The sequence below is a fragment of the Magallana gigas genome, chromosome 5, assembly GCF_963853765.1.
Source record: "Magallana gigas chromosome 5, xbMagGiga1.1, whole genome shotgun sequence".
In the NCBI taxonomy this organism is placed as follows: domain Eukaryota; kingdom Metazoa; phylum Mollusca; class Bivalvia; order Ostreida; family Ostreidae; genus Magallana; species Magallana gigas.
In genome coordinates, this window is record NC_088857.1 from 53,651,396 (window position 1) to 53,665,368 (window position 13,973).

The following is a 13,973-nucleotide window of genomic DNA, read 5'->3' on the forward strand; positions in this document are numbered from 1 at the left end:
AGGTTACCAAACGGCAGACCAGGGTAGACTAAGGCTTACCAAACGCCAGACCAGGGTAGACTATGGCTTACCAAACGCCAGTCCATGGTAGACTAATGGCTACCAAAACGGCAGACCAGAGTAGACTAAGGCTTTCCAAACGCCAGACCAGGGTAGACAAAGGCTTACCAAACGCCAGTCCATGGTAGACTAATGGCTACCAAAACGGCAGACCAGAGTAGACTTAGGCTTACCAAACGCCAAACCTAGGTAGACTTAAGGGTACCAAACGCCAGACCAGGGTAGACTAAGGCTTACCAAACGCTAGACCATGGTAGACTATGGCTTACCAAACGCCAGTCCATGGTAGACTAATGGCTACCAAAACGGCAGACCAGAGTAGACTAAGGCTTACCAAACGCCAGACCAGGGTAGACTAAGGCTTACCAAACGCCAGTCCATGGAAGACTAATGGCTACCAAAACGGCAGACCAGAGTAGACTAAGGCTTACCAAACGCCAGACCATGGTAGACTAAAGGTTACCAAACGCAGGACCTGAGTAGACTAAGGCTTACCAAACGCCAGACCAGGCTTGACTAAGGCTTACCAAACGCCAGCCCAGGCTAGACTAAGGCTAATCAAACGCCAGCCCAGGCTAGACTACGGCTTATCAAACGCCAGACCAGGGTAGACTAATGGTTACCAAACGCCAGACCAGGGTAGACTAAGGCTTACCAAACGCCAGGCCAGAGTAGACTAAGTCTTACCATACGCCAGACCAAGGTAGACTAAGGCTTACCAAACGCCAGACATGGGTAGACTAAGGCTTACCAAACGCCAGACCAGGGTAGACTAAGTCTTACCAAAGGCCAGACCAGAGTAGACTGAGTCTTACCAAACGCCAGACCAGAGTAGACTAAGTCTTACCAAACGCAAGACCAAGGTAGACTAAGGCTTACCATACGCCAGACCAGGGTAGACCAAGGCTTACCAAACGCCAGACCAGGGTAGACTAAGGCTTACCAAACGCCAGACCATGCTAAACTAAGGCTTATCAAACGCCAAACCGGAGTAGACTAAAGGTTACCAAACGCCAGACCATGATAGACTAATGGTTACCAAAGGCCAGACCAGAGTAGACTAAGTCTTACCAAACGCCAGACCAAGGTAGACTAAGGCTTATACCAAACGCCAGACCAGGGTGGACTAAGGCTTACCAAACGCCAGACCAGGGTAGACTTAGGCTTACCAAACGCCAGACCATGCTAAACTAAGGCTTATCAAACGCCAAACCGGGGTAGACTAAAGGTTACCAAACGCCAGACCATGGTAGACTAATGGTTACCAAACTCCAGACCAGGGTAGACTAATGGTTACCAAACGCCAGACCAGGGTAGACTAAGGGTTACCAAACGCCAGTCCAGGTTAGACTAAAGGTTACCAAACGCCAGACCATGCTAAACTAAGGCTTATCAAACGCTAAACCGGGGTAGACTAAAGGTTACCAAACGCCAGACCTGGTAGACTAATGGTTACCAAACGCCAGACCAAGATAGACTAAGGGTTACCAAACGTCAGACCAGGGTAAACTAAGGGTTACCAAACGCCAGACCAGGGTAGACTAAGGGTCACCAAACGACAGACCAGTCTAGAGTAATGGTTACCAAACGCCAGACAAGGCTAGACTAAGGCTTACCAAACGCCAGACCAGGCTTGACTAAGGCTTACTAAACGTCAGATCAGGGTAAACTAAGGGTTTCCAAACGCCAGACCAGGGTAGACTAAGGCTTACCAAACGCCAGACCAGGGTAGACTTATGGTTACCAAACACCAGTCCATGGTAGACTAATGGCTTACCAAACGCCAGACCAGAGTAGACTAAGGCTTACCAAACGCCAGCCCAGGCTAGACTAAGGCTAATCAAACGCGAGCCCAGGCTAGACTACGGCTTATCAAACGCCAGACCAGGGTAGACTAATGGTTACCAAACGCCAGACCAGGGTAGACTAAGGCTTACCAAACGCCAGGCCAGAGTAGACTAAGTCTTACCATACGCCAGACCAAGGTAGACTAAGGCTTACCAAACGCCAGACATGGGTAGACTAAGGCTTACCAAACGCCAGACCAGGGTAGACTAAGTCTTACCAAAGGCCAGACCAGAGTAGACTAAGTCTTACCAAACGCCAGATCAGAGTAGACTAAGTCTTACCAAACGCAAGACCAAGGTAGACTAAGGCTTACCATACGCCAGACCAGGGTAGACCAAGGCTTACCAAACGCCAGACCAGGGTAGACTAAGGCTTACCAAACGCCAGACCATGCTAAACTAAGGCTTATCAAACGCCAAACCGGAGTAGACTAAAGGTTACCAAACGCCAGACCATGATAGACTAATGGTTACCAAAGGCCAGACCAGAGTAGACTAAGTCTTACCAAACGCCAGACCAAGGTAGACTAAGGCTTATACCAAACGCCAGACCAGGGTGGACTAAGGCTTACCAAACGCCAGACCAGGGTAGACTTAGGCTTACCAAACGCCAGACCATGCTAAACTAAGGCTTATCAAACGCCAAACCGGGGTAGACTAAAGGTTACCAAACGCCAGACCATGGTAGACTAATGGTTACCAAACGCCAGACCAGGCTAGACTAAGGGGTACCAAACGTCAGACCATGCTAAACTAAGGCTTATCAAACGCCAAACCGGGTTAGACTAATGGCTTACCAAACGCCAGACCAAGATAGACTAAGGGTTACCAAACGTCAGACCAGGGTAAACTAAGGGTTACCAAACGCCAGACCAGGGTAGACTAAGGGTCACCAAACGACAGACCAGTCTAGAGTAATGGTTACCAAACGCCAGACAAGGCTAGACTAAGGCTTACCAAACGCCAGACCAGGCTTGACTAAGGCTTACTAAACGTCAGATCAGGGTAAACTAAGGGTTTCCAAACGCCAGACAAGGCTAGACTAAGGCTTACCAAACGCCAGACCAGGGTAGACTTATGGTTACCAAACACCAGTCCATGGTAGACTAATGGCTTACCAAACGCCAGACCAGAGTAGACTAAGGCTTACCAAACGCCAGACCATGGTAGACTATGGCTTACCCAAACGCCAGACCAAGGTAGACTAAGGCTTACTAAACTCCAGACCAGGGTAGACTAATGGTTACCAAACGCCAGACCAGGGTAGACTAAGGGTTACCAAACGCCAGTCCAGGCTAGACTAATGGTTACCAAACGCCAGACCAGGCTAGACTAAGGCTTACCAAACGCCAGAGTAGGCTAGACTAATGGTTACCAAACGCCAGACCAGGCTTGACTAAGGCTTACTAAACGTCAGATCAGGGTAAACTAAGGGTTTCCAAACGCCAGACCATGGTAGACTATGGCTTACCAAACGCCAGACCAGGCTAGACTAATGGTTACCAAACGCCAGACCAGGCTAGACTAAGGCTTACCAAACGCCAGAGTAGGCTAGACTAAGGCTTACCAAACGCCAGATCAGGGAAGACTAAGGCTTACCTGGGTAGGGAAATTAAATAATAATACGAAAGTACAGGTATTGATAGAACTGTTCAACGGACTGCAAACAAACATGCATGGTAAATGTATCAGATATACCATGCAGTTCGCTACATGTACATGTAGGTATTATTCTGGTCAGGTCAATCACTGAAGAAGTACCGGTATAACAAATTTCACGTACGAGAAATACTTGACCAACGTCAATGTTACGTCTAAAAAGTCCTTTGCCTTAAAGCGTTGTGTCGACGCAAAATGATGATTGAACATGATAATGCAGTGAACAGCTGTGTTGCTCAGTAAATCTTCGCCAACACTACAATGAACAATAATAGAATTTACCTGAGCAGAAAACACTACATACTTTTTATCAAAATATTTTTACTTACTTATTTTAACCTTGTAGACAGGATGATATTCGTAATCAATTACAAAGAACTAGTCATATATTTATTCAATATATCAGCAAACAAGCTCCGTTTCGAAGAAAATCTGGTGGCACGCCTTACAAGCAGTATTCACTTTCAAGAGTCAGAAATCTAAGATTTTTACACGATGGCCGAAAATAACATTTTTGAAACTTTGCAATACAATTTTGTACCTTTCAAAATCAAATAATGTTAAAGTTTATAAATAATTAATTAAAGATGATAGTTTTATATTAATAGTGTCTTCCAATATTAATTATTAAAATCAGTAAAGCTTGTTTAAGTATTTAATTAATAAGGTTTTTAAGATATATTTTAAAATGCTTCATTGTGGAAGAATATGCTCCGACAATTTAAAAAAAAAAACCCATAAGTAATCACAGATTTCAGAGCTCATCGAGACGAGGCATCACCTTTATGAGACGACCTTTATCATAATGAAAATCGTAGGTAATGATCTTTATTGTTATCGAATATAATGTAGTGTAGTTCGACACAATATTATATGAGATTGAATCATATTATATAATAATAATTTAATTCTGGTTGTAACGCGGCATTTGATTGGATAGAAAAATTTAGTTAAATTTGTATAACCTGGTTTGCACGTCACAAGACACGTCACAATGCACCAACGTACTAATTCACTTGACGTTACGTTTGAATTTTGAACAGATTTATATCATTTTTAAAAGTAAAACGGACTCAATTTGTACAGCAAATTCCAGAAAATTAAATTATAAGGAATGAACTCAATATCTACCCAAGTTATACTCGTATAACCTGGGTTGGAGCAATTTACGCTTTTTTATAATCCGCTTCTGAATCCAACTTTTCAATCTTTCAAGGTAAATTTAGAAACAATAATCTTTCCTGCGAGAAAAAGTGAGGGGGCTGAACCCTCTATTATGCTATGTTTCTAATGGTAAGGTATAAATTTGCAAAAAAAGTGGGGGGGGGGGGGGGGGGGGGGGGCTAAGCCCCCCCTAGCCCCCCCGGTTCCGACGCCTATGGCAATGTTATCTCATATTGTATACTATGATATCGTATCATATAGTAAAATACTGTACCATATCATAAAGTACAATATCATACTGTATGGTAAAATGTCATATCATTTGATTCAATTGTAAAGGAATCATGATATATCATATATCAACAATCGTATCTATCAAGCAAGTTTTAGTGAGGTTGGACATGGTTTTGTCAGCATATGAAGTTAGCCTTATGTTTCATATCCAAAGTGTTTGCATGTATTTGGCTTGGGGGTATTTAAAAATTCTGGAATTTGTCATAGTAACCACTCAGCAAAATTTAGCGAACGACTTAAATTAATGTTCTTCGTTAATTTCATGCTTTAATCTTAGATCTCTTTTCAGAGATATATTGTATGAAGTTTATTCAATATAATTATCCAATCTGGTGGAGCTGTTTTTACAGTGGCATTCCCTCCATGAACTCGTCAGTTTGTACCAGTTCATTTCGACTTCAGCTATATGGAAGCTGATTTGCCCTCCTACGGAAATGATTTATGTTCGACTGAGAAAAGCGAAAGAGAACGTACCGGTAATAGATTATTTACTTCATTTTGTAGCCAGCTCCAAGACCCTTACACAATTTGAGTTTTTCTAAAATCTTCAACCTGCCTAAGCATCTAGATAATCAAGATCACCCTCCGTATGTATAACTACCTCTTTGATTCATTTACATAGTTAAATCAACCACGCAAGTGTGATTTAGTACTACCGGGGTATTATTTACATACACATGAGACCTGGGATCAAAAAACCGTACCCTCCTCCAGCATCCGAAGTCTATGGCTCATATTCAGCATCAAAGCCTGTGGAGTGCATCAAAATCACAAGAAATGCATCATCTATCAAAATTTGGTAAAGATTCAATCAATAATAGCTCAGATTGGTCTATCAAAGGGCGACTGCTTCAAAAAACTTTAACCAGCTCCAAAAACCTTAACCTCATTCAGAATCCGAAATCTATGACTCAGATTCAGCATTCAAGTTTGAATAAAGTCAGCAAAGGGCACCTGCTCCAATATCTTTAACCAGGTTCAAAATTCTTATTTAACATCCTCCAGCATCCGAAACCTATGGCTCAGATTCAGCATTCAAGCCTGTCAGGTGCGTAAGTATCATAATTATTATACTTTATAAGACACACCATCTATGCAAGTTTGGTGAAGATAGGACCAGTAGTAACTTAGATATATGGCTGTCAAATGGCACCTGTTCCAAAGGCTTAACCTCATTCAGCATCTAAAATTCAGCATCCAAGTCACAGGGACCAAGCCCGTTTTAACATTAATTTCAATGTAACCATAAATAAAGAAAGGGGTCGAACTCTGACCCAAATAAAAAACTACCAGCTCGCTTCAAAAGCCTAATAAATCAATTAATTTTTAAAAACACTCGCAATATGCATGTATTTTTCGGAAAAGTAATGTCTGAGATACACTCATGCCGAATTTCAAGTTGATGGGTCTTAAAATAACGGAGATATACGTCATTATTCCCTCGAAGTCGCCAGTTTATTTTTACTCGGACATTTACCGGTCCAGGGCTCACGAAACTTATAACTTATTAGAAAACCTGTTACAGAAACTTAACCATGCAGGTCCCGACGTCGATGACGGGTATAAATTTCCCTCTGACTTCGTCTCGGTCTTCGTCTCGGCGAGCTTATAAGGTAAAAAGGTAAAAAATAAGGTAAAAAATAGTTTCTGAAGGATGTGTTGGCCTATATATTATTTTTTAGTTTGACAACCCCCTCCGTCGCCAATTATGATAAATAATGGATTTTTTGTTATAGAAGACGGTTCCTACATAAATATATATTTTCCCTTTATCTGTGTGAATGGTTAATTTTCCAATATAGTTTTTTAGAAGCATGAAATTGCATAACGTGTAAAAAATCAGGAGGGGCTCTTACTCAGGTATTCCTCTTACTAAAATGGATTTTAAAAACCCGGATTAACGCATTCAGAGCATGCGAGTTTCAACTGTTCTTTTCCTGTCTGTTTATTCCGGTGAAGTGGACAGACAGATTTTTGTTCGAGAAACAAGGAATTTCTGGTATTTTGTTTAACCCACTCGCTGTGATTTGTTTTCAGTGTTCATTAACACTGTGCTGTAAACACTGCCATCCATACATGTAGGTCTACATATTTAGCTCACCTGGTCACATTCGTTAACACGAGGCAGTGGGTTTTTCTTTAGAAAAATGAGCTCGTTCGCTTCTCTAAACAGCTAAACAGAATTCATTTACGTATGTTTGTTTCGGCGCCTGTAAATAGCTGCATATAAAATATTGAGGTGAAACATTTTTCTAAGAAACCATTAATATTAATTTCGCCAGAAATTTTGTTAAGGCTGAAAAAGATACCTTACATTATATATTTTTTGCTGGGGGAGGGATGTTGGTTTGCCATACTTTTTCAAAATTTTTATTTACTTGCTATAATTTTTACCATGCAGACATTGTTCGGGTGGACTTTAAAATTAAGGCCTTTTAGTCTAAACTTTTAAGATATGAATTTCTTTTTTCAACCATATAATATTGTTATATGTATTAGAAGACATGTGTAGTATTTAATTCAATTTATTTATTGACAATTACCATGTCGGCATACAGTCATGAATATAAGTTACATAAAACAAACCATTAAACATAGCATGCAAAAGTTAAACATTAACTAATAAATCTACAATGGACAGAACATTAATTGGATGAACAAAACTAGGCTTGTGTGAAGACTATTATTGGTATTCATAAAATTGTATAAGTGTTCATTGTTGACTTTCCTTTCTTGCGTTTAGTATTTACAAGATATGCCCATTTATTTTTCGTAATTAGGTGCTCTTAATTTTAGAACTCCATCACAAGACCAGCCATGGATGAAGTCTCTTAGGAAGACTTGAGTCTCAGCAGAGAGACCACTTCCGATGTGTGCTGATCTGTGTGACCCCCCGCACGCTGTCCAGTGTCACGTGGATGGGCTAGGGGAATACCTTAAGGCCGGTGTAGATGTACATGCGGTGAATTTCCTGGGACAAACAGCACTACACCAAGCCGCATCTAGTATGAACTGAGCCAGATATTTAAATCCCTCAACTCATTCCTCAACCCAAATCCTTTAAAGAACAGTGCATAAACTTGAGGTCAAACCTCTGAATTGAGGCTGAGTATTGACTTGGGGAAAGTTGATGACGGCGGGGCCTGAGATTATATTATTGAGATGGTTTACTGGATGTATTTTTTAATATTTACACTTGCAATTGTTTTCCTCTATGTAACAATGTTTGAGTTATCCGCTGTTATTCCTGCATAACATCAGCATAAGTCAAGATCTTTATAAATCGACATCGTAACGAAACGTTCTTGAAAATTACATTCGCAATTTGTCAAATGAGTTAAAATCAGTAATATTTCATTTCCGACTCTTATAACAAGCCTTGATCAAAATAGCAAACGCCATATATTACAGACCATTCGTGTTTAGTCCATTCACGGTCAAATTAAACACTTTCTGCTTCTGTCCGTTTTGTTACGTAAAAAAACTTGAATAGCTTTAATTATCTTTATAATGTCGGAGGAAAATCATTATGTTCTTAAATCTGAATCTGCGATAGAGTTTCCTCTGAAAATGCTTAAGTAGACTCTAACGTGGCTTGCAATCGCGTTGTATTCAAATTTCCAACCGCTCTGCGACCTCAATAGAAGTCGTATTAATTATTCCGCCAAGCTTCAATCTTTTTTTTCTAATTGTACAAATGAATTTTCTTTACTGTTTCTTAAATGTTTAAAATAAACATTAATCATCCAAATACAACATCATTAACCAAAAAAAGCCATTAACAAAAAAAATCTTCAAATTTAGCTAATTATCACATTCTCTACAAAACTAGACAGTATAGATTGATTAAAAAGATGTGTAAAAAGATGTGATATTCAAATGATATTTTTATTTCTTGGAAGTTGGGGCCTCTGGTTATGTTGGACTACTGGTTGACGCAGGCGCAGACTTGGAGGTCACAGACAGGAAAGGTCAGACGCCGCTGTACATTGCTGTATTCAATCGCCATAACGACACCGTGAAGTTATTGTTAGAGCGTGGCGCAGATCCTGAGGGGAGTCAGAAGAATCTCAACACGCCATTATGTATTGCTATCATGTACAAAGATGTCGAAATATTGAAGGTATGGGTCACAGATACAGTATCGTTTCCGTTGCAAAAACCCAAAAGCGCAATCAGAAAAAGATTCATTGCACAACACTACTCGCGCTTCATTGTAGCCTAACTTTTCAGAACTCGCCATTGCACAAACATACATTAGCACAACGCGCCATTACCCAAACACAACCTCGCACACGACATCGCGCTATTACGCAAAATGCTATCTCGCTAATACAACTCAAAAAAGGTTTTTTTTAGTTACATAGAGCACGGCGGCGCGTTGTGTGATGGTGCGCTCTGTGAAGGTGTGTTAGCGAGGCGGCGCGTTGTTTGAAGGCGCGGCAGCGTGGTGATCTGTTAAGTTTTTTTTCAATGCTTTATCTCGGCACCACACACTGTATAGGATAAAATTGAATCAGAATATTTCTTGAAAACATTTTACTAGAGTAGCTATCTACAGTAAACGTACACATTATTTCCAGCTTTTATTGGAATACAATGCGAGCCCTGTCGTAACCTTCAGTAACGGCCGAGTCTGCGCAGTGGACTTCCTCCTGTCTACCGCCATTGATGGTGGGACATGCTTTGATCTGATAAAGCTGCTGCTCCTCCATGGCTGTGATATAGACTACAATCCTAGGACATGTCGTAGAATGGCCATGTCTCCGATGTTTGCTTGCATCTTCTTCCTGAAGCCGATGGCCGTCCTGCTGATGTTGTACGAGTTTGGCTGCCAGAGATGGGACTTCAACTGGAGAGATAACCGGCTCTACGACAGACGAGAGGACAACGAGACCTTCAAAGCGTTCGTCAGTCAGAAAGCGGGTGTGTACTATAATAGCTAGATCTGTCAGAGACCAACATAGACCATGAATTTTGGACAAAAATATGTTTTGGCATGTAAAGCATGGCATCTAGATTTGACTGGCAATGAAACTGACTGTTATTTTCGTAGCTATATGGATTGGGACTGAAAGTGTTTTACGTTTACTTTATATATAAAAGTGTTATGTAATTTTCATATAGAGAATACCAATGAAAGACTTACCAACAGAATTTTAATTCAATAAAATGAAATTGATTAATGCTTGACATCCATCCCCCCCAACCCCCCAACCTCCCCTAAAACCATTAATTTAAAAGAAAAAAATAGCAAGAAACATAGCAAAAAAGGACGAGGAACTTCTTTATTCTTTGTTTTAAGAGTTTTGTGCACATGCCTGCCTCAATAAAAGCTTTCTGTACTTTTACTTGCAGCCTCTCCGCGCACCTTGATGTCCAACTGTCGGCTTCAGTTATATCGTACCTTCCAGAAAAGACCACTGAAGTTTGTGGATCCTCTACCCCTACCGCCAACTGTGAAGGATTATCTCAAATTTGAAGACGTACGATTTTTCTGAACGCAAAACTTCCTATGTGCTCTGTCATTTTGACCTTGCAGCACGGTTCTTGTACAAATTACAACCATGCTTCATATGTAGGACTCCCGATATCGTTTGTCGTCCATGCCGCTTGTTTTCCACCAAAAGGTGTAGAGATAAATGGAATTGTAATGTGTAGGCCCCATTTGATTTCATTGTCTCTCGGCAGTAAGGGGTTTGCAAAGGTTTCCGAACTTTACTAGTGCATGTATTTATAATTCTCAAGGTCAGTAATTATAACGACTGTTATTAATCCCTAATCCCCTCTTGTTATTGTTCAGTGGCAACGAATCATTATTTTGAATACATTGAAAGGAAATAAAACCTCCAGTCAACATATGTTTACTTGTGATTTAATTTTTCACTGAAATTACTTCAGTAAAGGGAATATATAGCCATATTTTTACTGTTCTGGTAATCCTCCATAATCTCTGATCGGTTCTGAAAACATTCATAAATACATTACCTTTAATGCTAAAATTCAATTTAATCTTGAACCTCACGTTTATATTTCATATATAAGCACACTTTGTATTAGAAATCATTTGAAGAGAGACCTCGTCAATTCGTGAGTGGCCCCGGTGATTCTGTTTTCAAGATGTCCGCCAGCCGTCTTGCCCGTAATGTGACGGAGGACTACCTAACCTGCACGATTTGCCTACAGCGTTTCCGGGAACCCCGGACTTTGCCATGTGAGCATACATTTTGTCTGTCTTGTCTAGCGAGCCACATCGGAACCTCCTCCGACGTCAGTGTGTTTGTGTGTCCAGTGGACAAAAAGGAAATCCAAACCAACAAAGCAGACGACCCTTGGGCGCGCGCACGAGCGTTCCCCGTCGACGGCCTGGCGGAGGCGCTGATCAGGGCGGTAGAGGAGGACACGAGACAGTCCAATGTGGACGAGGATGGGGAGGGACTGGATTTCTTCTGCTTCGGATGTCAGGAGATGACAAGTGCGGAGAACGCGGTAGAAAACCACCGGAAGCCGAGCTGCGACTGCGTCAATCTCCAGAAGGCTTACCAACGTGTGATGCCCGTCTTGATCAGCTACAGCAGAGATCTAGAAAAAATTTATCTCAAGTCAGAGAAAATCAGACGTACCTTTCAGAGTGGAAGCGGAATTTCTGAGTCTCGGCAAGAAGTACTGAGCGAAATGAGCGCATTTGAAGCCAGTTTGGACGATTTTTATGCTGCGTGCAAAGCAGATCTTGGTGCATTGAAATCCAAAGTGGCAGAAGTTGAAGTGGTAAATGACACGGAAAGTGATAGTGTGCTTCATGATGAAATAGCTAAAAGATATTTGGTATTCAATAAAAATTTTGATGACGAAAATATCCCCAATCTATTAACAGAATTCGTTACAGTCAACAGAAAGAAACAAGAATTAAAGAAATTCGAAGAATCTTTTGAAACCAAACCTCAGAAGTTTCCCTTAGATTTTATACCGAACAAGCAGTTGTTAGGCATGATACGCAGCAAAGAACGATGTGGAGTTTTACGGAAGGCATCCAATTTACAGTTCAGAGGTCAACAAACAGCAAACGACGAGGAAAGCAATTATTATGACGTAGTGATGACGGACAAGTACATCGTGACGTGTGACGGAGAGAGCGGGGTCGTTCAACGCTTCCTTCTGGATGGTTCTTACGTCGATTCAATGAAAGTAGAAAATATCTGTCGAATGACGGCCGTGTCGGACGATGAAATAGCGGCCACCCGCTTATTCAAACGTAAAATTGCCTACATCTCACTTGGAAAGAAAATACACATCAGAGACCAAATCAGGACAAAGAAGTCGTACATTGGAATTTGTCTGTTGTCAAATGGAAATTTCTGCGTCTCTTTTTATGACGGCGAGGAACCGCCGGGAATCGAGATCATATCAGACGACGGGAAAGTTTTGAAAACAATTCTTGGCCATCGAAATCCCGCTGGATCCGCCCCTTTGTTTCTTATTCCGATGTTCCTAGCGTCCACGGATAGCGACAAGATAATCGTCTGCGACTTCACCGACTCTAATCATGTCATTTGCTTTGATGACAACCTCGACCTTGTCTGGTACCAAAGTTTTCCCAGCATGCCGTGTTGCGTGACGTCAGATAACGACAGTACGCTTTACGTATCTTTTCCGGACGTAAACGAGGTTCACGCTTTGCACGAGGAGGATGGGAAGAAGATGAGGACGGTGGTGAGGAAGAGTGAAGGTGTTAAGCGGCCCTACGCTATCACGGTCAACAGCGACACGCTTGTGATCACTGAAGACGAGACAGACAAAATACACTTGATCAAGGTGTGACGTCGGATCTACTCCGCGGTGTAGTTTTATCGTTATACAAGAAGCCACGAAGATGTATTTTTTGTCAAGAACAAAACATTGTTTATGAATAATTTATAAAAAAATAGGCGTGCTTATTTTTCGCCATGTTATCGTCTTTTGCCACTCGACGTTAATAGAGATTTAGATGACCATCAAGTGATTCGTTGAACGTCGTTTTAGTCTGGGACCAAATGACGTTTTAGGTGATGCCAATCATAAAGGAATTCAACCACAAGTTTTAATGAATAAAGTGATACCGCTGATCAAGATTTAAAAATGACTAATAAATTTTAAACTTTATGCACCATCGTTACTTTACGAAACTGTTAAAAATTGTCAAATTTTGCTCAGCCTTTTTTATCCTAGATGAAGATTTTTTGTTAAAAATTATTGAAAAAGCAAAATCTTAACAACGTTTTGGGGCGATGTTGACATTGATTCAATCTCAAAATTTGAATCCTTACGTAGTTCTGATTAACAATCGTTTTATGTTCCAAAGAAACCAATTTTAGAAGTAAGGAGGTATGGGATACCTCCCTTGTATGACGTATTTTCTATCGAAATGAACGATGAATTTCGGCACAATTTAAAAAATAAATGTTTGCACAATATTGATGTCCAAAATTGGTCAATGATCAAGAGTTCGAATCCCATTTTTTGCAATTTTTGACTTTCTAGAAAATTTAAATTCTATTTGTACAGTTTAAAAATCGAAAACAGTGATTATATATTGAATGTAGAGTACTTTAATTAATCCACTTTATTATCCTAAAATGTCCTATTCAACCTGAATTAAATCCCATTCATTTTCTAGTATTTCGCTAGGATTAAATTTTTAAACCCCAATTTCTGGAAGGATTTTAATTAATTTCAACATCAAACTGACATATTTTTCTGTAATGCTTTATGATTAATATTTGATGTAGAGCCATGAATCCTCTACAAGTACATGTAGTATCAATGGACTAACTAACAATTGAAAAGCTTTGTTTTTAATTTATTATAAACTATGTTATATAAACAGTTACTATTGTATAAACAGCGTATCACAGTTCAGACAACATTTAAATAAATTAAATGCTTTGTAAATATTTGTTAACTTTCTTTAAA

The 13,973-nt window shown here is 40.4% G+C and overlaps 1 protein-coding gene across 2 annotated transcripts; it reads left to right on the top strand.

Annotated features, from left to right (window-relative positions):
• The first annotated feature begins 6,939 nt into the window (after positions 1 to 6,939).
• LOC105344098 (ankyrin repeat and SOCS box protein 1) lies at positions 6,940 to 10,885 on the top strand. 2 transcript variants are annotated; one of them, XM_066083551.1, is made up of 5 exons: positions 6,940 to 7,023; positions 7,821 to 8,029; positions 8,927 to 9,147; positions 9,608 to 9,950; positions 10,383 to 10,885. In XM_066083551.1, exons 2-5 carry the CDS (start codon positions 7,894 to 7,896, stop codon positions 10,523 to 10,525), a joined length of 843 nt encoding a protein of 280 aa, XP_065939623.1. In that variant the 5' UTR covers positions 6,940 to 7,023; positions 7,821 to 7,893; the 3' UTR covers positions 10,526 to 10,885. The 2 variants fall into 2 exon arrangements, with proteins under 2 accessions (XP_065939623.1, XP_065939624.1); XM_066083552.1 differs by having other exon boundaries at positions 6,975 to 7,102.
• The last annotated feature ends 3,088 nt before the right edge of the window (positions 10,886 to 13,973 follow it).

What these genes read in the sequence shown, in the direction of transcription:
- LOC105344098 (XM_066083551.1), top strand. Translation starts at nt 7,894, where the DNA reads ATGTGTGCTGATCTGTGTGACCCCCCGCACGCTGTCCAGTGTCACGTG. An exon ending in ACTACACCAAGCCGCATCTA is followed by an intron (nt 8,030 to 8,926) that starts GTATGAACTGAG and finishes ATTTCTTGGAAG; the next exon opens with TTGGGGCCTCTGGTTATGTT. An exon ending in GTTCGTCAGTCAGAAAGCGG is followed by an intron (nt 9,951 to 10,382) that starts GTGTGTACTATA and finishes TTTTACTTGCAG; the next exon opens with CCTCTCCGCGCACCTTGATG.